At 37.9% G+C, this 26,627-nt stretch overlaps 1 protein-coding gene across 8 annotated transcripts; it reads right to left on the reverse strand.

The window, feature by feature from the left end:
• Positions 1-632: 632 nt before the first annotated feature.
• On the reverse strand, positions 633-26,276 carry LOC110373059 (ral guanine nucleotide dissociation stimulator). 8 transcript variants are annotated; one of them, XM_049852226.2, is made up of 8 exons: positions 21,178-21,409; positions 18,219-18,493; positions 9,009-9,113; positions 5,457-5,608; positions 4,766-4,876; positions 4,185-4,320; positions 2,631-4,059; positions 633-2,183 (listed from the first exon to the last, which is right to left on the reverse strand). In XM_049852226.2, the coding sequence occupies exons 2-8, from the start codon at positions 18,426-18,428 to the stop codon at positions 2,047-2,049; spliced, it is 2,280 nt and encodes a 759-aa protein (XP_049708183.2). In that variant the 5' UTR covers positions 18,429-18,493; positions 21,178-21,409; the 3' UTR covers positions 633-2,046. The 8 variants fall into 8 exon arrangements, with proteins under 8 accessions (XP_049708183.2, XP_021185836.3, XP_021185834.3 ...); XM_021330161.3 differs by having other exon boundaries at positions 9,009-9,110; positions 21,107-21,409; XM_021330159.3 differs by having other exon boundaries at positions 21,107-21,409.
• Positions 26,277-26,627: the final 351 nt, after the last annotated feature.

The raw sequence follows: 26,627 nt of genomic DNA on the forward strand, positions 1-26,627 counted from the left end.
TAAAAGCTACATTACCTGTACAATGTGACTGATTCAAGATGTAAGAATATTTGCGATTATGTGTAACAATCGCTTTTAATTATTTTAATTAAGTAAATACCTACGTAACATGAATGAAGACTTTCTAACGTACTCGCAGAATTACCTGAGTTTGAGTCATACATTTTTTTTGGGCTGCCAATATTTCTTGGCAACTTTCAAAACATTGTACCTAAATTATGAGTACAGCAAATAAAGAAAACTGCATGTTCTCTTTAACAGACAGAATCCCTCTATCCACGGAATTGCGGCACCTGTGTGAAACTTTCTTCCAATCCCAGTAGGATTTTATTTCGGGTTTGAATCATTCGTTAGGCGACTCATAGGTGGCACCACAACTACTAGAAACGTTGTATCTAAACATTTTGAAATAACTGAGGAAATGACAGTAACTTTTTAATAACTAGTTACTTATATCATTAAATTACTTTTATATTTTCGTCATGTTTTGCCCCAATCTCGAATAAACGAAACTACGGACAATCTGCTAACTCACGAGAGTGCAAGTCTTCAAGAGATGAATAGAGCAGGCACCCACTATATGAAATTTACTACATGGTAAATGAACCATAAGCTACGATTAAAACTCCCCATAAAGATTTCGTTAACTTTTATTATACGAATATAAACATGTTACAGCGACACTGGTGGAAAACTACAAAATTACACTTTAATTTCATACAGATATTTACAAAAAGTATTTCGAACGTCATAATCAGCTCTTAATATACAGGGAGGTAACATAAATTAAATACAATTACAATAATATTCCGAGTAAGTAGATATTTGAGTTAAATACATTATGAACGATATTATTTTAAATGATAATTTATATTAGGCACACCGTGAATCTTATTTTATTGTATGTATATGGTCACGTCTAAAGAATTAATATTAAATACCACGGCGGATAAAGTAGATAGAAATAATTATTATGTCATTAATTAAACGATATACAGTAAAATATCAGTACATTTGATGTATGGCTGTAAGTACGTAGAGCTTACGATCTACACGTTAACTTACTTGTGTGCAACGAATGAGTTCGTTATCAATTAATATTTTTATAGAATGGCCTTTCAATTAATGCCATTTGTAACTATGAACACATATCTATAGCAACTATTACTTCTACTGAAACTACGAGACCATTTCATGTTGAAATATTTTAATCGAGTTCAAATGGTGAGTAACCTACACAAATACATGTTTTGTCAATAAATCAACCTTTAAAGGAAAAGTCATACAGGAAAGAAATGTCTGGTGTGTTCAACAGTCAATGAAAATTCTCTGAAGCATTTTTACGCGATCCTGAAATGTATATTTATCAAAAACATGACCTTAAACGACTGGCTTAGTGAACATGTTTTGAATCACTTTGTTCCCGTTTTTACCCTTCTTTGCTAAACTCAAACTATAAAAGTATGTAATACAATACGAAATTCAATTTATAAAACATGTTCATATTAAAGCTTCTAAAACGTTATACAAAAGTGGTACAGCACCTTGCTATTAGACGTATATTGCCTTTGGCTCAGTATTATACTACAATATTATCCCATGAGATTCTTATTTACAGACATTATATACAAACAAACAATCCACATATACAGTTAAATTCACAATACTACGCTAGAGGTGGCATTATATTAAGTTATTTACATGAGTACAATACAAATATTACATTGTATACGCCGTGAAATGCACGTTAGGAATACAAGGGAACACAGTCGTAGCGTCATTATTCCGCATTAGTTTAATACAGTCACAAAATTACTAAAGGAACTTCCAAAAAATCCTAGGCGTAGCTTTGAAGCTGTGAATAAGCAAAGAACGACTGGTGAAGCGAAGGATTACATCGGTCCAAACGTCATCTAGTTATTAAAATGTGAAAAAACAATAATGAAATTCTTTGAAGTTATTGTCCAGTGTAGGTCCGGCCCAACAGCGGTCATTTTTCCAGTAACCAGTAGAATTAATTGTCTACCAGTGCATAACTGAGTGTGATCAAGATCTCTTGCCTCGCGATTTCCCGTTGACCACAGGCTCGACTTGTTGCGTCTTGCGCGGCCGCAGAATGAAGTTTAAGTTGTAGGCGGTATTCACAGCATAGTAAACGTTGGCGTTTGCAGGGAGCAGCATTTCTGTAACAATAGCATAAAAGTTATATTTCAAAATATAAAAAAACTAGCGACCCGCCCCAGCTTCGCACGGGATAACAGTATTTCCCCACTATATAATGAATGTTATTATATAAATAAACCTTACTCTTCAATCTCTCTATCTATTAAAAAAAACCGCATGAAAATCGGTTGCGTAGTTTTGAAGATTTAAGCGTACAAAGGGACAGAAAAAGCGACTTTGTTTTATACTATGTAGTGCTGATAACAAATCTGTTGCAGGTATTATCTGAGACGGTGTCAACAGAATGTAAGTAGAATTTACTGTAATTGTGCAAAAAAATGTAGTATATGGTTTTGTGGTACTTCAAACCGTCGTGGTAAATAAATAAATACGGTCAGCTACATTGCCAGTCACCACAAGTGCTTTGAGCTCAGTTAGACTGAGTAAGTATAATGATCTTTCTTTACCTTTCTCGGGTAGGACTTGCGCCAAAGTGTATCCGTCGGGATCCCCATCAAGATTGAGCTTGAGCATGGCGTTGCGGATGACCTGCGGCGTGCGCTCGTTGTTGCACAGCATGATGGACTTGTACAGCACCACGCCCTCCGTCTCGGCGCAGTCCGACTCGTACGTCACGCGGATGATGTAGAAGTCGGGCCCCGAGCGCACGCCCGGCGCCGCGGGGCTCGCGCCGCCCGCCTTGCCGTTGGCGGGCTTCTGGCCGCTGTTAGCACTAGACAGCGACACGTCTAACGAAGGCAGTGATGACGATGACGAACCATGAGACAGGCGCGTCGGCGACACTCGCCTCTCCAGGCTATCTCTCTTCCACTGTGTAGCAGTACCGTCGGTCTCGCAGTAGAACTGCGAACTATTACTCGAGCTAGTGCTAGCGATCGAGTCGTTCTTTCTGTGACCGTGGCTGTTAGAATCGTTTATTTTCTTTGGTCTCCTCTCCTTGGGAGGATTCGTTGGCGGTTCGATTTGGCATGATAGCTGGTACGCCTCCCGATCATCTAACACAATGACCGAGTCAAACCACCTATCGAACATCGAGTCCGAAGGCAAGTGGTAGGCGTTAGCAGCACCCTGTAATAACTTAATCTGCGCGAGAACTTCGAATTCTTTCCGTCGCTTGTCGAAATTTATCAGGCCATCAGCTACCGTGTCTGGAATAGCAGTATCGATCATAGTGAGATCGGTCAAAAAAGTTCCAAGGTAGGGTATGGTCCCGTGACTGACCCCTGGGGAGCCCCGTTCGTGTAAAAGTTTTTGTAACTGGCGATCGTTTTCACCTACTGTATCCGCGAACTTCGCGGTACCCTCGCGCATCAGTAACTCTCGTTGAGCCCACCGATTATTGTCCTCACTAAAAATACGTGCAAGTTCGTCGAATAGTTCAGCTTTTTCTTTGGCTAGTATCGCCCACGTTTTTCTCAGTCTATAAACAGGATTGCTCTGTAGTCCGGAAATTATAGCTTTTAACGAAGAAAAATTCTTGAGCACTCTGAGTTCCCGGGCGATATCGAGCCAGGCGGCTAAGATTTCGGCACGCTCGAGCGGCCTTAGATTGGGTTCGACTAAGACCGTCGAAATGACTCGAAACGATACGGCGTTGAATTGGTTAACGGTGGCTAGCACGGTAGCGGCGTCGTGGGAGCGGTCCTTGTCCCTGCGCGACCAGACGGCGCCGAGGCACTGGTGCGGCACGAGCTTCTTGAAGAGCTCCATGTCCATGCGCGTGAGCTGCTCGGCGAAGTGGCGGTGCGGCACGTGCGGCAGCCGGTAGGCGCTGGTGTGGTGCGCCGGCACGCGCATGCCCGCCGCCAGGCACAGCGCGCCGCCGCCGCACAAACCATTGCGCTCCGCACTGAACACAGCTAGCTTCTGTAATACCTGGAAATTACAATCCAAAATTAGCATATAAGTTAGGCCTTCTCTTAAAAAAAAATATTTTCCATCTACCCAAGTTATTTGTTAATTGCTTTCCGAAAGTGATATACAATATTGCTGAGGTATACCTTCGTATGTAGTTCTGTTCCGGGCAAGTGAACCTGAGTGAAGGCGAGTAGCTGTTGCAGCGCGGGGTGGTGCGGGGGCTGCCGAAAGTCCTCCGGGTAGGTGTCCAGCCACACATGCAGACACGCCACCAGAGTCCTGGGAAACGCATAACACATTCAAAACATGAAAAAAACTTCATATTTTTATTTTGGTAAAATTCAATACTCATTAGGTTAGTAAGAATTAGAGACCTTATTATAAAACGTGATTTAAAAAAAGTACCGGCTTTTGTACCACCTTTAAACCACCGCCCCGAACAAAATCAGTGGACTAAAGCGGGTACTTCTTAAAACCACGTTTTATAATAAGGTGGCAGAAGTTTAAGGTTCGGATTATTTTTGTTCTCAGTTTCACATAATTCAAGCTTATTCTTATAGCTTTATTTATTTATTTCCAAATTTTTGTACACACACATAATAAAGAAGGAAGACAGGAAAGAAGAAGAAGAAGCTTTTCTAAATTGAACCTTATAGATTCTTACGAACGGATACACATTATATAAAATTGAAGCAATTAAGTATTTAATTGGTAAAAGTCTTACTTTCGGTGTTGCAGCGACGTGTCGACTGCTGATGGATGCACGTCCTCCGCGGCCAATGCTTCATATCGTCGCAGGAGGAGGTCCAGCACTCTGCTGCATTCCGCAAACGACCTGGAAACATTATACATAACCGTGCCATTAATAAACAACTAATAACACAACATTAATTCTACACATCAAATAAATAAAATTCAATTTTAAATGCAAAAAAAAATACAACAATATATGACAGAAATCTAAATGAGATAAGAGTTTTTAAGATTTATTTGCGCAAATGCAATATTCTTATCTCGCAATATCTTATCTCGACTTCAAAATAACCATGACCTCTGAAATCTTTTGTAGTATTTTCCTCAATGATCAAAAACATGACAGCAAATGCGTGCATTGTTATCTTATTTCAGAAAAAAACTACGCGTGATTTTTGTAGAACACTTAGTTGTTAATTAAAAACCTATCTCTATCTATTCTATGATTAAGAGGTATCGTATATTTGTTGTTTGTTTATACCCTAAAGTCTCCAAAACTACTGAACCGATTTGAAAAATACTATCATTTTTGTGAAGCCAGACTATCCCCGAATAACATACTTAGGCTGTATTTTGTCTTGCTTCGGGAAGACATTCCCAAGCGACGCGGGTGAAACCAACTAAATTGTGTAAATGTTGAAGCAATTTTGTTTGCTACTTACCGATAAGTAGCTAGAAAGACGTTAACGTATGTGGACTCGAGTTCGCCATCGTCGGTGGCGAGCGCCTCCACGAGCCGCTCGACGGTGCCCGCCTTCACGAAGCGCACGCGCACCGTCTCCCATTCCAAGTGGGAGATCTCGTCATCTGACTCCTGGAATACACAAGTTCAATTATAAAACTAAATCTATATTTACATAAAAAAATAAACTTAAAACTAACAAGGGGCGTTCAAGTTAGACAAGTTCATAGATAACAATACGGTAATGTGTTTATTGTACGTATCCCTATTATTACGTGATGATTCTTAGATTTTGAGATTCCAGGGTCGCTGTACAAAATAAAATTATTATAGTTCTTTTGGTTTGAATGCCCTCGTTATATTAAATGTCTTATTGAAAAGCTTCGTAGGACTAAGCTCGATTTTTTGTTGCATTTCGTGGATCACATAAAAGTTGCGAAACCTGCGTTTGGACACGTGCGTCTAAACAGAATTCCTAAATATTTACAAATAAGTCATAGTAACGTCCCAATGAGTAATATCTAGATAGACTCAATTCATAAACCAAATGACGCGATTGTTTACAATATATATGTAGTGTTTTATGTCATAAATAAGGAAAATTTTGCAAGCTTAGGATGCCTACTGGAAGAAAATTGCGCAAACACGAATCTGCGTCACTAAAAAACCACACAAATATTTCAAATTCTGAAGTCATTTATTTTTAAGGAAAATATAAAAGTGAAATTGTCACTCAATAGACTAAATAGTAATCCGTTCCTACACAAATGAGCAATGTCTCAAATTCTTAGTAATTAGAGTACTATTTAACAAACAACTTTGAAACAAAAGCCACTTTTACATAAAATCGTTCGTAATTTTTGCAATTAACTACACAAGAAAACATACTCATTCTCGGAAGCAATATCAAACCACAACTGACGAAGTGTTTAGATTTCTAACAAGATATTTTGTTATAAGCAGCCCCACATGAATGAATAGTCAAGAAAGCTAGTAGCACACAGAACAATACAGCTTCAGAACTTAATATCGCACAGTAATCAAGCCCGTACATGTAGATATGTAATTTTATGCAATTTAGTCGTCAAGGTATTGTGAGATCAGCGCGGCCGACGTTACTTATGTCTGCTGGTTCCCACATCTCACACTTACTATTATGCTGCTGTGTTTCACTCATTCATTGTATCGTAATGTTGATATTGTCTTTACATGTTTTGTTCTAAGGAAAATAATGTATACTGGATTAATAGTCATTCATACGCTCCACCATTCATATTATTATTTTGTAACACAAAGGATTTGAGGACGAGAGTTCCCTTCATGCAAAATGCAACAAACATGCTCATAATTTTGGCTTGGTAAATACTCTAGATGCAGTAGAGTCTCAAAACAGTATCGCTGTAATCATGGTTATTCAATTTGAGAAAGATTTCAAGAGTAATCGATTAAAAAACCACAATTACCTTACATACACATAGGCTATCTTATAAGTGATACTAAGATAATACATTTAACAACATCATTTGATAGCATTAATATGTTCTCAGCAGAATTCTTTACGTAACCAAAATGAAGAATAGGATAATTATAATGAAAGTAAAACATCTTGTCTTCCATTCATCAGCCATTGTTTCTTTCATATTTCGTGTAAAAGAATTAATTCTTATTTCGAATAGATATACCAAAAGAGGTTTAAGCTAATTTCGTAATAAATCGTAAGCATACAACGACCTCATGGGAATGTTAGTTTGAGGATAAGAAACAAATGACAACAATGTGTTCGAATATGATTCATGATATTTACACTGCACCAGCCTGTCTTTGTCATCAGCTGTGTACTGGCACAGTTGTGATTGCTATCTTCACGACATTGAAATAACGCGGCCTCGGACTAAAAATCAATATTATTGTAAAGCGCAAATCGAATCAACTGATGTGAATTTTCCCACCGTATTCTGCACAAAGGGTAAGGAGTTTGGTTTCAATAGATTATTCATGCCCATATCAGCCTGGCTCTTAGTCTCCTAATTAAGAAGGTTCCAAAAATAAAAATAAATAAAAAATATTCAGAAAAAAAAGGAATTCTGTGAGTTACGAGGGTCACGTTTGAAAAAATAACTATGTAACTTGTATTAAGTAATCACTGATAAACACTAATACATGTATAATACATGCGCTCAAAACGTGATACAATTACTTCATTCATACATACTTCTTTATAGCATACTGAACCAATTAAATAAAAACAATAGTCTGAGCTTCATTTTACAATAAACAATCTCAATGAAGATTCGTGTTGCAACATATCTAGTATGTTCTATTGCAAAACAATAAAGACTGCAGATTTTCGAGGGCACTACATTTGAATGGAGTATTTTTAATTCTACTTTCACAAGGTGTGCAAATAAAATGCAGGAAGGTACTTCCTCGTTAACATCATTCGTGCCTGTATCTAGATAAAGTCAGTGGACCTCCATAGATGCCATGTTCCATTCTACCCAGCAGTTATTAGATTATAGAGATACAGTCTGTAAGTACATGACAGTGGCCGCTAATTAAAAGACTCACGATAACAACAAATTAAAATTGTACACACCAAAATTACATTCAATAATTGCCATGTACAACCTTGTGCACTATTGTCGTTCATCCGGGATGTTAGCAGTGGGTACTGTTAACATAAACATGAATACATATATGTAGTTCAGATTGTGACTGATCCGCGAACTTTTATAGCCACTTTGTATTCCACAAAATGTTATCGCACCGTAAATCAGAACGGTTACGAACTGCACAAACGAACACAATAGAAAATAATAATCATATCACAAAAACTGTTTTAGCTTGGAGACATAATTTTTTTATGAAGGACAGTCTAGCAAATACTATAAAACGTTAGGATTAAAACCGTCATTTTTCTACCCATTTCTTTTAATTTTAACTAACAATAAAAGTAATTACAAAACATGACTGAGTTACGCCGATGTAATCTAAATTCAACTATGAAATTGAGTTATAAACTAGAGCGAGGGTTTCCTCGGCAATTCTAACAAATGTTAATGCTTATTAGTACAATTTGTTTTGCGTTAACGTTTTATTTTACAGTCTCGTTATTATGTAAGTTTCATCACAGAAACAAGATACTGTTTAATTAGATATTTATGTCTGCTTTAACTGTAGAACTATAGGAATTTCATTAATTTCTAGTCAGTTGCATGTTAGTGCCAGCAAAAGTGATTCTACGTCATAGGTCATCTAAGTCACGGTGATGAGCATGAAATAAGCATTAATTACATTGTCTTGGTTACGCATGTTGCGTAAATATTCATTGTTACATGCGATTCTAATTAATAATTCAAAACCTTTAATTCAATTTCTTGCCTACAAATTGATACGCATGAAGCAAAAGCGAATACTGAATTGATTAAGACTAGGAGTACTTTTTCAATTCATCACTATACATGGCATGTGTTTTTTTTTTTCATCTAGATATACATGTGTATATGTGTGTGTTTACATAGTAAATACTCACACTAGAAGCACTCCGCGTAGGTCGGTGGTAGCGAACTTTCTTGAGGTAGACGGTGTAGATGGCGCCGTCGACGCGCTCCTCGCCCCACAACCGCCATGTCGGCTGCTGGAACACACCACGCACAGGTCAACATAAAACTTCACTATATTAGCTACTAACTATGCTACTGCTAACAGTACTAACATACTCTTACACGTAGGGTACGCTATAGATATAATGGGTATTGTATATAAGGATTAAGATCACCCTACTTCAACATGATGATCCAAGTCAGAAACGTAACTAATCCCACTTATATTCTCTATTCCTGCGTTGGTGTCCACTGCACCTACTGACAAACGCATCGACACCTTAAGAACAGAGTATTTAGCTATTGAAGACATTGTTTGTTTAACACGTCAGTAATATACGACATATATATGAGTTGTGCGTGTATTCACACTTACAGCTTCAACTAATAGCGTAAGGCACATTACAACAGTGTGTTTATGTGTGATGATAAGGAACGTGTCACAATAGTGTAGCTAGAGCATAGTATGTGCAGTCGGGCAGCAGTGGAGTGCTTACATAATCATCGTCTAGGTTACGAGCGAACAGCGCGGGCTCGGCCTTACTGACGCCGCAGATCCTCCACATGGCCCATGTCCGCGACGTCACGCGCGACGTCACCTCAGCTCAGCTGAGCGCCTCCCGCATCATGCTCACTTTCACTAGCCACTGCACCGCACTGCGCCGCTACCACACAGCTACATGCAAATCCAGTAATTCAGTAATTGGATCAATCAGCGGCGAGAGGCGAGCCAGTATGCGAGCCGCGCGGACGTGCGTGACGCGGGAGAAATCGTGGCGGACGCGGACAACGGCACACTTGTCCACCTCGGCATCCGGCTCCAGGCTCGCCACTACGCAACTTATTATCGAATCGCACAATAATTAAACACCTCCACTGACACCTCTTAATCACTGACACTCGCTAAATGATCCAAAGCGAACTCTCCCTCTATTACAAGTTTTCTACATCAACTGCGCTACACTCTAATAAACCGTATAATTATCGTCACATTTTACTACGTTGATGTTATGAAATGTGAATTTGCATATTACGTGGACATCGTATTACGGACACAATCTATCAAAAACTTTCACGCACTTATTATTGAGATTGATACCTGCGGACTTCTACCGGATTTTGAAAACAAATTGCGTAATTGTACGATACACGTAACAATCACAATCAATTATAGAAATAATAAAGAGTTAACAAAATTGTAGGTAATACAGAAGCGCTGGCGCTGCAGCGCGGGCGCACGACGACTGCTCTCTTCGCGGAGAGATCGCGTGAAAAACTTCGATACAGCACATGAATGACGCGCCGCGCCGCGCTGCCCAGGTGTTGGCTCACAACACGACTACACGTGCCCCAACATAATGCGCCCCTCGATTCAAACAAGCTTAAATATGCGCAATATTATGATCCACTTAGCCGAAACAAACACAAGCCCGTGCAATAGGTTTATCTATAAGTATCTTAAAGATTCTAATGACAAGTCATGGTCTTAGCGGGAAACAAAGATTTTCTTTCGATTATTTTCATTTATCTGTTTTAGGTGCAATGATTCATTATGCGACATATAACTGGGCGTTGCTGATAAGCAGAGTATCAATCGAGATATTGATATACTTCATGTGCATAGTTATTTATTAACTCTCATCTTCTATCGTTCATTTTCTATCTTTGTATTCTGTGCATAGTATGTCTGGGTTAATAAGGAAGAAGGCATATAAAAAGGAAGATAGCTTCTATCGTCAGAAACGACAGATGAACTTTGAAAATTTTATTTCAAATACTGTACTTAAAGGTACATGATGTTATAAATATGAAATTATTAAAATATAAGATACTGAATATTGTATGTATGTATGTATGTATATTGTTAAAGTTGTAAAAAACATCAGTATATATTTTTTTTTATGCAATATTATATAATATATTCTGTAATGTACAGATAAAGGAAAGTTCAATACAGATGACGTCTAGCATCACTAAACTTTAAACAATTATTTATTAGTAATAAAATCAACATTTGCCAGTAGATAGCATTTCTTTCAAGCACAATGTTGACGGGCAAACATTAGCGCCGCTTAGGAAAAGTAAATAATTGTTATTGCAAGTATTGGTCATAGTCGCGAGGCGATATGCTCGCGCGCACTCAATGAAGCGATTAATGCCTTGCCCGCTCAACTACGAAGTTGTTGCGATCAATTGGAAATTGAAATGAACACCTAACTACACATTATGCCGTACATGTACACACCTCACTTTTTGCCAGTAATGGTTGCTTCAAATCGATTTCTTGTGATGTTTTGTTTGGCTTGTTAGTTGGTGATATGATAATTGACGTTAGTAACACATACGAGTAAGTGTCTAGATTTGGGATATTTAGAATCGTAAACATCTGATAGGCTCAAATATTGTTACTTATTATTGTCCTCCTGTAGCGAGCTTACCCGTATGGCTTAAAATCTTAAACCATACTCCACGGTAATCATATAAGAAGTGACAAAGTGCTCTTGAGTGGCGGTCTGATCTACGGGGAGGTATGAAATGTAATTGCTGAAGACGTTTTTGCGAGATGTACAAATTGTGAGGTTTTACGAGCGTTGACAACGCGCCAGGAGCCCAGCCGGCGCCGCTCGACCTCGCATGACCTTTCTTTTCTAATGTTACAATATACTACGCGTACTACAATATCGATGTTATCATCTGAACAAGCATTTTCTTTTATGCGATCCTCTGAAAAGGAAACCTTTCAGTTTAATTAATATAAGTCGTGAAACGAAGAAGTTATTTTCACAAAGATAACAAAAACAAGTCATATTTATCAAATTATGCTAGTCAAGCAGCAAACAAAATTATAAGATTATTAAGTACCTTTATACTTAGTTTAAAATATTTACTTGCACATTTTTATAAACGTATATTGATCAATTATTTGTAGAACGTTCCATCGATCGATAGGACTAATTTATTTTCAATTGATGTGGTGCACTGTCGTCCCACGCAGAAACCGAGGCCCTTCACAAATGCGCAATCGCTTGAAAAATCTCTAAGTCGACCCGAGCAGTACCCTTTTAACAAAACGTTTTGGGATACAATGAAAAATTTGGAACTCGAGCCGATGTTCGTCCATTAAATCCAATTGAAATGACCACTGAACTATAGGTACTTAGAAACCCTACAAAACTAAATAAATCTTTTGTATTGAAAGAAGTTGTGTGTGTCAAAATAGAATAGCAAAACGGATTTCATCGAAATTGGTATTCAAGGTAAAAGTGTAATTATGAAGTTTAAATTACAGCGAAGAAGTAGCACGCCATCCACTGCGGGATGTCAAGGCATTTGAATTACTGCAAAGTCATCGCGATGAATAGTAGCATTCGATGTATCTATGCTATATCGTACATTGTGAATCGTATTTACGAATATAGGTCGCGAGGTAGACGTTGGTTTTATTCTAGTTAAACCTGTAGTAAAGTGGTTAGAAAGTTAACAGTTAGTGCTAATATCGATCGAGCATGCAACTTACAGCAAACTAGTCTAAATATAGCAGAGGAGCTGAGACGGGTGACTTCCTTGCCTCCCCGTGTACCTCCCCGACCAGCTCACCCGATTAACGGTAACTGTCAGCCTGCGCTGTCATATTGAACTAATAAGCCTTATGACGCTCCAACTATAACACCTATACATGTAGAATATTATATATTTTCTCTACATTTAAAAGAAGACACGAATTTTATCAACAAATAATGCCATTCTGAAAGTTATCTGAACAAATGCAACTGAAAACACTGGCATTTGATTTGAGAAACTTGAGCATTGACCCCGCGTAGTGCAGAAACTGTGGCCATCGTGGATCGCGTAGGCCTTGCGTAGTCGCTGCGTAGGCTTCGCGTAGGCCTTGCGTAGTCGCTGCGTAGGCACCGCGTAGTCATAGCGTAGGCCTACCTACAACTATATCTATATTTTAACATAAAATATACGCCTAGGGAAAAACTGCACCATACAAATAAGTTAGTGTGATACATACGTCATAGTACTTGAAGGTTTAGCGACGACATAACCCAAGTATCTAAAGATATAATAAAAATATAATCTTAAAATGCTTTTCCATTGTTCAAAATCATGTTATATGTTTGCAAATATTTCTGATATTTAATGAGAGTACTGTTATCTCATAACATTGGCATTCCACACTAACCTGTATCAGTACGATAAGTCAATTGACACATTGAGCTCTAGAAAGTACTAACAAGCGAGAGATATATTCCTTCGTCTCTGACGCAAGTTGTTATGTGCGCGTAATAAAACGTGAAGAGGCTCCGATGGTAATAGGCATTGGGGCCTAAAATAGAACATGGTAGGAGTTGAAGCGGACACCAGTCGGGTGACGGGCGGCTCTCCCGAGTGACGCACTCCCGAGCCGACCTGCGCCTGTATAATGAAGTGACGTCTGCAACCCCCATGCACATACACATGAAGTACACAACATTGACACATATTTATGCGTAAGTACTGATTAACCACTGTTTCGGAAATGATTCAGTATCGAATACACAAGTTGCTGCAACATAACAGACAATAGGTAATGATCAATTCAGTTGTTGAAGTGTTCAAGAGATCATCCGTCTCATCGTTCGACGCAGACGTGCGACACTTTGACACGTACGCACCCTCTGCAACCTTTCAATAAACCCAAAGAGTGCACTCCCTCTTATTCGGAGCGTAACGAATGCTCTTCAAATTAACCAACGTTGTATTTTCAATGACCAATGATATTTTCTTCGCAAATATTCAAACTTGGGCAACGACTTTGAAAAGTTGTATCAACTTAACTACTTGATGACTTAGCAAAGTTCTTTGATACTCAAGTTAAAGCATTGAACCTTATCTATGAAGAAGTGGTCGATGGTTATTAGAAAACAGTTGTTAAACAAAGGACAGCGGTGAAGTCGGAGGGCATTGTGCGACGCGGGGCAGGCGGCAGGCGTGACGGACGCGCTTGGCCGGCGGCGCGCCCTCGCCGCGACTGATGCCACCCGGAACAACACCCACCAGCTATTGGGCAAGACGATGCCGTTGCCAACCTTATGCTAACTACAACTACTTACTCCACATCACACACTTAGCGACCAAACTTGGCACACACTACCCATCTTTACGTGGTTACATGACTATTCATTTGCAAGAAACATCCCTTTGCATTCTGCAAGCAAAAGCTGACACCGATGTTAAGAAATGTCGGCCATTCCTTTTGCAACGAACGCCGCGACAGAAAGGCAGCTCATAAAGGCGTGTACTCGCACCATTCCTTATTCGAAAAACAACACCGCACACGTTTTCTTACTTTCCAAGCTCGTCTCGACGTAAACACCACAGTTTACATACTAAGCAGTAAGAAGCATCTTTTATGGTGAAATCTTAAGAGTAGGATTTTATGCACGTTTCTTAAATGGACTGATTCTATGAGTACAGTGTTTTCTATTTTATACACATAACAAATATACTTGAAGAGCTAGGTAATTATAACATTTATCGAACGATAAACGAACCAGTGCAGTGTGTGCATTCATCATTGTTATTTTTTTATAATCGTAGTACAACGCAAGCAGAATACAAATATGTTAAAACATTGTTCTTCACGATTAAGGAATGAAAATAGCAAGTAGGTATGAAGTTTAGTAAGATAGTTAAATTTTCATTTATTTCAATTGAAATGGAGAAAACTAAAAAGGTAATTAACCAAGTCGGTTAATAAAAATAAAATCGTCCGAGTTCGTCGGCACGTCTGCAATCGATACGTATATCGAGCATCGGAGCGAATAGTCACGGTGACAACGACCCCAGACCACCTCAGACACTTGGTGACCCACTACGTACTAATGGCCATTCATGTCATTAACATCACAGAAATATATATCAAGCACAAAATCTTATTGAGCTGTACTTTGTGATGTTAACGTTCTTAAAAAAACAAAACAAAAAGTGAGACATAAGCACGACATAAGAAAATCTGCCATCGTGAATGTTTAACTAGCCGCAGGGGTAAACAACTACAGGCTTGGCCATCACTTGTAAGAGTGACAATAGCACACAATTAGATGCCAGGTCCCTGTTAGTTAGAATTCAAGCATCCTCCATGAATGCTGACCTATTTTAGTTTGTTGGCTCTCAACGTACGCCAGGAAATAGTTCTCGACATGTTACACACATGAGAGCATGGTTTACAAAACAAAATACCGTAGACTGTATTGAATAGCAAAACTAGAATTATGTTAAACCTATAAAAGCGAGGAAAATTGCTATCGATAGAAAAATAATTTTCTTTGTGAGAAACCTTTCCATCCATGTAATGAGAGTCAAATTGTGTACCTCAGCTTTATTGTATACGAAAGAGATATTGATCCACGTACGAGCTTTGAAATTCTAATGATTGTTATTTCGGTTTGTATACATATTAGGTAACGGATAAAATCTTACTAAAATATCATCAAAAATACAAATAGGTAATGAAGTATAAAAACATTTCCCAACAATCATTAACGGATTGGATTATCTTCGGACAGTCGTTTATTAATTGCCCAACCGTTTATGACATATTAATATTATAAGCGACGTGTTTATCGGACGAGGATTATATAACCCATAGTACTCCAGGGATACATTGTAACAAAATGATAATGAACCAAAATACCTACTTAGGGCCAGGTGTTATGACTTGTCACGTACAAGCTACGTACCAAGACGTAATTTACTACAAGTTTCATAACGTCACGGCTTCAAAATTTGTTCTGATTCAAGGAAAAGCAGTGATGCCCATAGAATGATTATATTTGCCATATAATTCTTTGAAATCACAGGAAAACACTGTGCGTACCCATTATAATTCGATCACCTTTGTACGTCTACAAGCGATTCGTCACTAATGAAGTTATGATTCATACGAAGTCGCAGCTTGTTGGGTACGTACTACCATAAACGAGCGAGTCATAAAGAAACTCTGCAGTGTTATTCGTACTAACAATTATCGTATCACTAAATACTAAATTCAACAGAACAAAAAGATATTGTAACTTAGAGTTCAGGCTGACGAGTTATGTTAAACTACTTCTCGTTTGTAAACACAAATTTTGTAAGGATAGAGATAGAGAGTTTGTAAACACAAATTTTACGATTTTTTTAAGGATAGAGATAGAGAATAAAAATATAAATGAGCATATACAATTTGTTTGCAAAAATATGAAATAGATAAATAAACCAAGTAGGTACTATTTGGAATCAAATTCGAACATTCCGGACCCACAGCAAGTGATATAGGTGTGCTCTTATTTTAAAGACGTCCTTGAGGTCGCTTCATTTGTTAGCCCCACAAGCCACCCCATGACCTACTTCTCCAAACGGTCTCAATCTTCATTATATCACGGATTATATAATCTGCCAGAGCAGCAAATATTATGTTCGCTTTTGAGAAGATCTCGATGAAAAACTATTATTAAGTTAATAAAAACTCAATTGGGTTTGGGAAGGCCATTTTTATTTCGCATTGGTTTAAGTTTTTAATTGCAAAAAAAATTGTTGTTGTTAAAAATATACACTTTAAAAGATAATGAAATTAGAAGGAGAGTAGCGTTCCATATTTTTACACGCTTATTTGCGAATACTGTGAGGCGAAAATGCTAATATACTAATCTACTATATCATACCTACGAACTACTTTTAGTTAAACTTCATACTAGGAATAAAAACTGTATTTGTCGAATATTTTATCTACGCCCAGGTATTGAATATTTACCAAATAACTGATAACTTGTATCCAGGGCCCGCATAGCAGCCTGCCGCATTGTCGAGCGCAGCCCGCGTGCATTCCTATGCGCGTGCGCCGTCACTAACACTCACATAACTCAAGCCTTGACCTGCATTGCTAACGAAGCCTGCAGGCCTGCAGACGCACCCGATAAGACGATTCACTGACACGGTTTGCAAAACTAACTACAATTTAAAACATTTCAACCAGTAAAACTTATAGAAACTACAAAATAATTCATTGTGTTGCAGACCAAAACACCAAACTTCTAAATATATGTAAGGCAAACACGAAAAACCGTCCGAATCCAGGTGTTTTCGACCGACTTCCGAAGGAAGTAAGTATTTACTGAAAAGCGTTCAGATTCGTAACAGCAAATGAATCAAGAATCTAAATACCAATGACGTCAGTACATTGTAACGCATACAAAATCAATACATGTGCTGTTAATCATTCCACTTACAACAAAACTGGTTTACGAGGTTATTGGATCTAGGCGAAATAGCATAACAAACAAAAGATTAATTTTCCGTCTTTCATCTCTACTTATCACCGCAAGGACAAACTTGGGTACTTTATGTAGGAACTGTAGAAATAAAATAAATGTACATCAAGATAAAGATATTGAATCGTAAGTTGACTATTCAAAGAGAACGCAATGAAACAGTTATGAAAATGATTTACAGAAATATAACATCGCAGATTACTGTTAGAGCAAAATACCATAGGCTCTCTAATTTCTATTCATTCTTCTACTCAGCATAGAATTTAAGATATTCCATTGTAACGGTATTAAAAACATCTAAAATTAATTCAATCGAACAATCTCCAACGTATGTATGTATTATATTTAAATATTTATGACCGTACAATGAATGAGTCAACGAACGTCCATAGAGCGTCATTTTGTCATGTAAATATCATAGAAGCCATTGATTCATCCACGGAGATGATTTGTAACAAACATCAATATCCGGTGTGTAATACTTCCTAAAGATTATTAGGTATGTGATTTATCAATAAAACGAGAAGCGTAAAATTTTACTTATTTAAAGTGGTGATTCGTGTTCTCTGAATTTGAATCTGCAATAATTCTTATCAACATTTCTGAATATAGGCGGTGGGACAACTTGAGACATGTTCCAATGTACGATATTCCAAATTTATTCCGAGATATCTAACAGAATCAGAGAGCCATTTAGTGTCTGTGAATTACATGCTTTCAAAATTAGATCTAAACAGAATTTCAATGGCAGATAGCTTAACAATAACCACTAATCGAGCGCAGGTCAATGCTTCCCAGCTTACGTGCTTATACACTTAGTTTTAAAATAATAACCCAACTTACTTTGACATACCACCTCGTTTGTGACTTTCTATGCCTAGCTCGGCGGCGTTCGCAACTGCGCTCGGCGCGTGCCGGCGACCGCAGCGCATGGCACTGCGCCGCCAGCGCCTTGGTGCGCTCCGCCAGCGAGTGGCGCAGCTCGCCCCCCACGCACCCCCGCACTAGCATCTCAACCGACCTCCGCGTGCTCCACCGAGGTGCTGCCGTCATCTACGATATCACTCATTGCGACTCCTTCACGCAACTCTACCCGACTGTATCAGCTGCACTGGAGCCTATACAAAATTGCATGTCAAACTCCTGGTCGTTTCTTCAATTCCCATAAACGGTTGTGTAATTATTGCCAAGAATTAAGAAAGACAGTTCATGTTTCACTGAAACGCGTAAACTACTGTACACGTAAGCAATAAGATTCTGTTGCTAAAAATAAATTGTCACAATTTTAGATTAAATGAATGAGACGACGCATCAAGGTCTAGGTTGAATGATAAGGTCGCGCGAGCATCAAGCTACTTATCATTTGATACACAGAGTAAACCAAACGCACTGTGCCAGCCGACGACGTGTAATCACAAATATGTGTCATTATATATTTTCTTTGTATGGCTAATATAAAATCCCGTTGAAAGCGGGGATTAACCAATCGGACTCGTCCCATGCAGACGAATAAATAAAAATATGAACTCTGAACTAATGTAGGTACTCTTCAATTCTTTTGTGGTGACTGAGTACTTAATGATTCATGTCCGCTGAACGTTATGCAAAATAATAAGCTGCTGATGCTTTTGGCATAATCAAGACATAATTTCATATCACGTTGGGTTCGAGCAGAATTATGGAATAGAAGGTTTTACAAAAAAACAATAACCATCGATCTATTTTAAACAGAATTGCAGACCTTTCATCTTCACTTGTTCAAATTAGTTCTTCCATTTCCAGAATCTGATTTCCATAAATAGGAATCATAATGGTCACTCGACTTTCATCTGATGGTGGCGAATTTAATTGAACGAAAAATAAAATGTTGTGTGTTAATTTAGTTTATTCTTAGAAAACACAGTTAAGTACATAGCAATGGAGTATGTACGTGTCTAGAGTAGGTCGATATCTGACGAGGAAATTGGATAATTGAGGAAGGGAGCGGCCGTCGAGAGCCGCGTACATTAGCGTCTTTTTACTATGGATACCACATGTTGCACAATAACATCACGAATGCTTCAACATTCTATCTCATAATTGGTTTCTAAAGTTTCTTATTAGTGTGGTAACTTGATATCATTATAGAGGAACGTTAAGAGTTAAAGTAAGTTCTAAAAATGCAACAAATTGCAACACTAAATCGTGCTTGGTGGAGGAACGTTTCCCTCGGAATTCGAGAGAATTCCTTACTGGGTCAGTATGTGTGTATTTTAAGATATCTCGCTCGTAAACTGGATCTAATTACCTACTGGTCAGCTTCTGAATTACGGTTTCTAATCATGTTATTTAATTTTGTAGCAACTTTCATTTTACCATTGGCTCCTGGTTGATTTAGCAAAGGACTTCTTGTATACTCTTGTTTATCGACTTATCCCAAGCGTTTGAGGATCATTATGGCAAGCCATTCATGTTGTGGAAGAGAAAATAAATCAAATATTGATTAAGGTTTCTCATACCAAACGCGTGTTGTAGGAGCCAATATATTCCTCGAAAGCAAAAAGAACTTTCCAACATTAAAGCGTCCACGAGCCGTGCCAGCGGCAACGCCAGGTGCTATTCTGTATTCATATAATGACCCGAAATTTCGTCCTTAGCACTTGTGAATACGGTGAGATCGCCGAATCCGAGTGCAAACGACAGGTGGCCGACACCGGCCGTCAGGTGCTCGCCGCACAAAGACCCCATCGCTTTTAAAATCCTACCTGCCTTCCATATGCCACTTTTATTATTATTCATCATTATTCTTGTACAAAGTCCGATTATGTTACAGGCGCGCAGATAAGCGCACATCTTTTGTTATTTTTTGTAAGCTGAGTTTGAGGTAGCTAGAGCCTAGACTAGATACCGTAGGTCCTATCATCCCTAGCAGTGGACTAAACGATTAAATAGTTTGTTTATGCAAGTACTTGTACTTGTATGTGTGTTGTACTTTGATACTACTACAATACGGAATAAGAATCTCTCTTCTCATAACATGCTCTGTATATCTGATTGTTTGATTAGATAATATTTTTCTTGATCGCCCAGAATCGTGATTCATGTAACGTAAATAATACATAGTACAACAGACCAAATATAATTGAAGTGTCAATATAATATTTAAAGAATCTATTTAAGGAAAGTTACACATCTTTGGTATGTGACATCCAAGAATTTGTTTTTCTCTATAAATTGGAGAAGCCATATATTTTTTTTAGATATTGTAGAAGTAAAACAGGTTTATATTAGAATACATTAATAGTCAACATAGACAACTTTCAAATAGATCTACATATTTTTTTACCTGATCTATCTTTAAATCCTGTTGCTACGTAAACAGAAACCTGCTGCCTAAATAACTAAAATAATAACTGAAAACTTATAGCACCAAAATAAGCGCAAAAAATGTCATCAACCTTTGTAACTTCTCACGTCGAAATATTTGAATATACACTTAAATATTAATGATGGTGTACCCGAGGATCTTTGTTAGTCACACTCAACCCATAATAAATGTTCCCTGTGCTCATGTACTCATAGCTGAGTAATTTAGTAAAAAAACAACTCTAATTACATATTTACTCAGCTCAGCTGATCAAACTTATTTTTTAGCTGTCTCTGACAGTCGAGCGCAGACACACATAAGGATCTTAACTCTTGGCATTAACTACATACCCGATAACGAACTAATTGGTGTAGCAACTAATTACCATGCAAATTACACTTGAACTTAAAACCCGTATAAAAAGAACTAAAATGTTATCCGATTGTTCACACTCACAAAAATTGATCACTTGAGACGTAAACAAAACTTATGGCACTGTTGATTTATTGATAAGCACTTCACAGTTATGTATTAAATTGGTGATTTATCGAAAGTGAGTAATGTCAGTGATTGTAAAGTGAAGCATTGACGGTGACAAGTAATGGGCTTCCGCACTCGACGCGTGGCGCGCGTCGTCTGAGCCTGAGCTCGCGACGAGTTCCCTCGCTGTGCACAGAGGACTGGCGCGACGAGGAAACCGCGCATGTGCAGGATTCTCTCGGATTTTCCGACACGCCATAACCGTGACGTCGCTAGTAGCTACGTCACTAATCATACCGTCTGGCAATTAATACAAGCTACGCATAGCATAGGCCAGGCAACTACAATCCTCATACAAAATCATTTCAATACCATAACGGGTAACATATTGTAAAAGTTACCTGTTTATGTAACTTGTATGTGGATGATGTAATTGGAAAATTACTGTAATAGGTATTAATAATCTTGATTTGAATTAAAAACGAATATAATTATTAACGTATTTAATCAAATTGATAATACCGAATCAATTTTTCCGCGTAGGTACTTGGTATAAGTAATTGTATTTTTTTATTTAACCTAAAAAAACTTTAGTAGGCGTTATTAAGCCGTTTAAAAAAATATTTTATAAGTACGTGTTAACATGTAAAATAAAGATGAAAATAATGATGTTCACTATCGACTAGTCAGGAAGAAGAATGGCCTAAGAGCCTGACAAAGTTATTAAAACACTAGGTAATGACATATTTTATAACGATTTCATTTTCATTACGTTGCAAATGAAAAAGTTTTAGTAACATAAGAGCTTGAGTATTATTTATTTTATTGAGTTGTTAGTAAGTACTCTACTGGATCGCCAAAAAATACTCCTAATGATTAGTATTTTCTTTCATCTATCGACTGCCACAAAAAGAGAGAGAGTAATTTTATTTGCTTGGCCTCGGAGTGGACTGGATTGAAAGATGCTTAATTGTACGTAATCCGTATTCGCCACAGGAAAATATTTAAATTAATTTATATTCTGTACTGCTAGCGCCATCTTGCGGTCGTTCAGTGAAAAATATAGATTGTTATAGGATTGTTGTAGGAATAAACAATATTTTCTTAGTCATCAATGCTTCTTTCTTCACCACTTTTTCTTCCCAGCCATAACACTCGGAAGTGGTGAAAGGGGGGCGTTTTGGGGGTGCTGTCCTTTTGTAAATTTGACTTGACTTTGAATATTCTGATGATTAAGAAAAAAAAATTACTCTTTGGTTTCATGTAGTTTGTACTTCACTGAGGTATACCGAAATGATCACTTACCCTAAATAAAAGCAGTTGGCCGTTCTAATATGAATCTTAATATTTTAATAATAATAAATCATTTTGTTTCAGACACAGTCCATACTTATTACAATAAATTCGTTAAAGAAGGGACTTCAAATGAAGTCAATAAAATTCATATAAAAATTAATAACTCTTCAATTTTTAAACGGTTTTATTTTTACACAGTCGTGTAGAACGGCGCATACACTCATAAAGATAAAAAATATTTGAATTGATATTGCTTCTTATTTTTTGTTTGTATCTGTTAATATCTGACACTCGGCACTGGCCCGTTCCTGAGTAGAGCACTAACGGATTGCTGGCCTAGATTAGAATGAAACAGTATGGAAAAACTGATGATGCATTATCAAAGGCACCAACCTAAATTAAGTTGGTGAGAAAATGACGTATGAAATAGACAGAATTATTCTAGAATCTACTGAAGTTTTATAATCCACAGACGGCTACAACATTTTTAGGGTTCCGTACCCAAAGAGTAAAACGGGACCCTATTGTTTTCGCTCCTCTGTCCGTCCGTCCGTCTGTCACCAGGTTGTATCTCATGAACCGTGATAGTTAGAGAGCTGAAATTTTCACAGATGATGTATTTCTGTTGCCGCTATAAGAACAAATACATGACAACTAGAATTAAATACATATTTGGGGGGCTCCCATACAACAAACGTGATTTTTTTGTCCGTTTTATAAATAATGGTACGAAACCCTTCGTGCGCGAGTCCGACTCGCACTTGGCCGGTTTTTTCTTTGCTTGATTATGCAGACTATGTATTAAACCAGTAGAAATAAATAAATCAGACATATCGTTTTACAAGACTGAACCGAATACTGTTTCACGCAAGGTTATAAAAATGATTGGAATATAAAATCGTTTTCTACAGTAGATATCATTACTTACTACATTTCTAAGCCACACTTCCTATTGTCTACCTCTAATATTTTAACCCATGTTTTAGGTACTATGATTATCTATGAGATATCAGCATCATGATACGCGAGATTATTCAAAAGAGTTACCGCTAATAATGGGCTTAAAAAGAAACATGATAGATTTTTTTGTCAGTAAGATTCTGACAGTCCATCACGCTGCACCCTCAGCGGGAGTAGTAAAAAAATAGATCTCAGTGTCATCTCGGGTGTTCCATTCATATTACACCCTATTCAACTATACCCTAGAAACTAAATAATGTACTAGATATATCTAGGTTTGGCTTAGTCTATAGTTTAGTTTTCGCTAACGTTAACAATAAAATTAGACATGCTACATGAACACAATTACAATTTCTTAATGTCAATGTTTACAAAACGGAAGCCAGGTCAATAACTTACTCAATTTTCAACTTGGCTAAAATTCAGTTAAGTAAAAGTGGATTACAATATTTATGTTATGTTAGTGAAGTGAATATAGACGCGAGTAGACGAAACGTTGCATAATCATTGCTGGATGTGTAAAAGATCTCAACGCGCGATAGTCCGCCTCCAACCAGACATTGTATTGTTGAACACAATATTTTCCATTGACTTATTGTTTATAGCGTCGTTACATTCATGAGCCTGAACATACTTAAACAGTAACCCAGTGCCTGTACGAATGTACTAGTGAATCAACTAGACTTATCAACAGCGTTGTTTTAAAGCGAAATACTGTTGATAATATTTTGGCCAGATTTCTATGGAACTAATGCAACGTGAAAGTGTTCGTCAAAGGTCCGGACTCCGCCGGTTTCACTTTCTACAGAAAAATGCGACTGTCGAAATGTTTGCGCACCGCGAAGTCAAGTATTCAAATTATCAAACAACCCTACTCTTTATCAGTATGATGTTAAAATATTACATGGACTGAATCGAAGTTATGGAACTGCTGCAAACTGTAAAATATGTGTGACCTTAAAGATCTAGAATAACATTAAGCCAACAATTTGTACTTAAGTTTAATAAGATATGTTTATTGTAGTTGTTGTTTCATCGAAGACTACTATTAGAAAACTAGTGTCAATTCTGCACGGAGGATATAGTTACTTCCCCCATGAAATCACTGCAAATCAAGAGAACTTTAATGAACTTACAAAAAAATATAAAGAAAGGTCTTCTATCCAACAGCGATTAACGATTACTGAAGTACATATTTCTATGACATAGGCATGTAAATCAATAAAAGGGATAATAGGTACCTTTGCATATTGTTTACAACTATTTTCTATAGCGTTATGTGGTCGTATTAAATGGTTATTAGAAGAGGCTATATAATAGCCAGTAGTCAATATCAATATCTGGTTTCACCTTACACACCACTCCATTTATCATAGAACAGAAGGAAATCTGAAAGTTAACAATGGTGCAGAAACTGGAGCAACCGCGCGTGTAGCAAGCCGCTGCCACAAGTCACACGAAAACTTTCAACATTTTGCGTTATTGCTAGAACAACTAAACAAATATCGCAATCCACAGGCACTACCATACTTTTTACGAAATTAAGTATTTGTAGAAATGGAAATCATACCAAAACATATATACATAATCATACTTAACGTTTCAAAGGTAGGTAATACTGGATTTAGGAGATGTAGTTGTTCCTATTTATTTCTAAGTGATAGTAGAGTAAGTTTGTAGGTTTAATTTAATGAATCAATTCTGTTCTTTACTGTGGGCGAGGAACAGCACCCACGCACTATCGAATCATCGCACTATCCAAATACAAACCATATTTCCAATTAAATCCGTATCGAACGGACAAACACGAAAACTTTTTTTTAGATTTGTGGTGCTACTTGTAGCATTCCCAATCTCATGGTCCATACGTATATATATGTACTCATATAGGTATCTATCATACAGTACTGGTCATGCAAATTTTCCTGTTTTTCTAAAACAAATGGTGTTATTTTTGCTCCAACAGGATAAAACTATTTTTTACGATACATGCATTAGATCAAGTTGTATTTTTAGATACCCAATGTTACACAAATAATAACGTAAGTCAGCAAAAGTAATAGAATGTGCTATGTATGAAGCCACTCAGCCAGCCTTGAACGTCACCAGTTTAAGTTAAATAAACTCGTGTTAAGCAACATTTATCGTCTATAATATCATCATTATAAATAGCCAAACTGAAGTCGCCTCTGCAGTTTTCTCAATAGTGATCTAATGTGATTGTTGTCAGTAGTCGTTAGACAGCTCATCGCGCTATCCGTTCTCGATCAAGAGGAAGGCCTACTAATCTTAGCGCATATTAAGAGACTACAGTGGACTTTGTTAAGTGGTGTAATAGTTATAATGTGGAACTTCAAAATGATATTACCAAGCTCTCAGCATCCTGGCTCATCTTTTTCTACGCATGGTTCCCGCAGAGGAACCGCGCTCTGGCGGCGTTGGAGCTAGAAACCAGGTAATCCAAGACACTGCACCATCGCACGTCACCATAACAACACGCCACATTCCATCACTGCATCCGCGTCCAACATATGATCGCGGTGGCCGGTGTCTCTGACGTCACGCGCTTTCTCACTACTTTACAAGGTTGTATCGCACTAGGTTTCTGTAGGGCCCGTGTACTCAACCACTAAAACTCAAACACTGATACTCTTGGCTGATGAATTGATTCGTTTCGCTTTGGCGTGCTATAGAAATAATGTTCGCGTGTGGGCGAGTGCTATCGTGTGACGCAGGTAACGACTTTCGCGCACGAACTGAGTGAAGCACGTCCGCGTCGTGGCACGGCTGCCGTCGCGCGCGCACCACGTAACGGCACAGCGCCCCCGCCGCCGCGCGCGCCGCCCCCCGGCCTGGCTCCTCCGGACCTGCCCTGTCTCACTATCGCCTGCATAGCTGTTTTCATGTGTAATCATAAGCACCACAATATTATTGCTAACATCGGCAGGTACCTACCAATACACATAAACAAACGCGTCGATATTGGTTACTCTCAGTGTGCGTTATAGTAACAAACAGGTAAACACATCAAACAGTATGAAGTAAATCCTATGTGCTGCCTGCCAGGGATGCTGTTTGCCCAGGGTCGGAAGGGAAAGCAGGTGGATTTTATTGGGACATTATCAAATTGTATTGGGGATTGGTACTGAACTACCACTTATTCAAGCATC

Source organism: Helicoverpa armigera, chromosome 6, assembly GCF_030705265.1.
Source record: "Helicoverpa armigera isolate CAAS_96S chromosome 6, ASM3070526v1, whole genome shotgun sequence".
In the NCBI taxonomy this organism is placed as follows: Eukaryota; Metazoa; Arthropoda; class Insecta; order Lepidoptera; family Noctuidae; genus Helicoverpa; species Helicoverpa armigera.

Bases quoted from the DNA above. Each gene is read 5' to 3' on its own strand.
- LOC110373059 (XM_049852226.2), bottom strand. From the start codon at position 18,428: ATGACGGCAGCACCTCGGTGGAGCACGCGGAGGTCGGTTGAGATGCTA. The intron at 4,877-5,456 runs GTAAGTAGCAAA...TAATGTTTCCAG, and splicing joins GTCTTTCTAGCTACTTATCG to GTCGTTTGCGGAATGCAGCA. The intron at 4,321-4,765 runs GTAAGACTTTTA...TGCGTTTCCCAG, and splicing joins ACGTCGCTGCAACACCGAAA to GACTCTGGTGGCGTGTCTGC.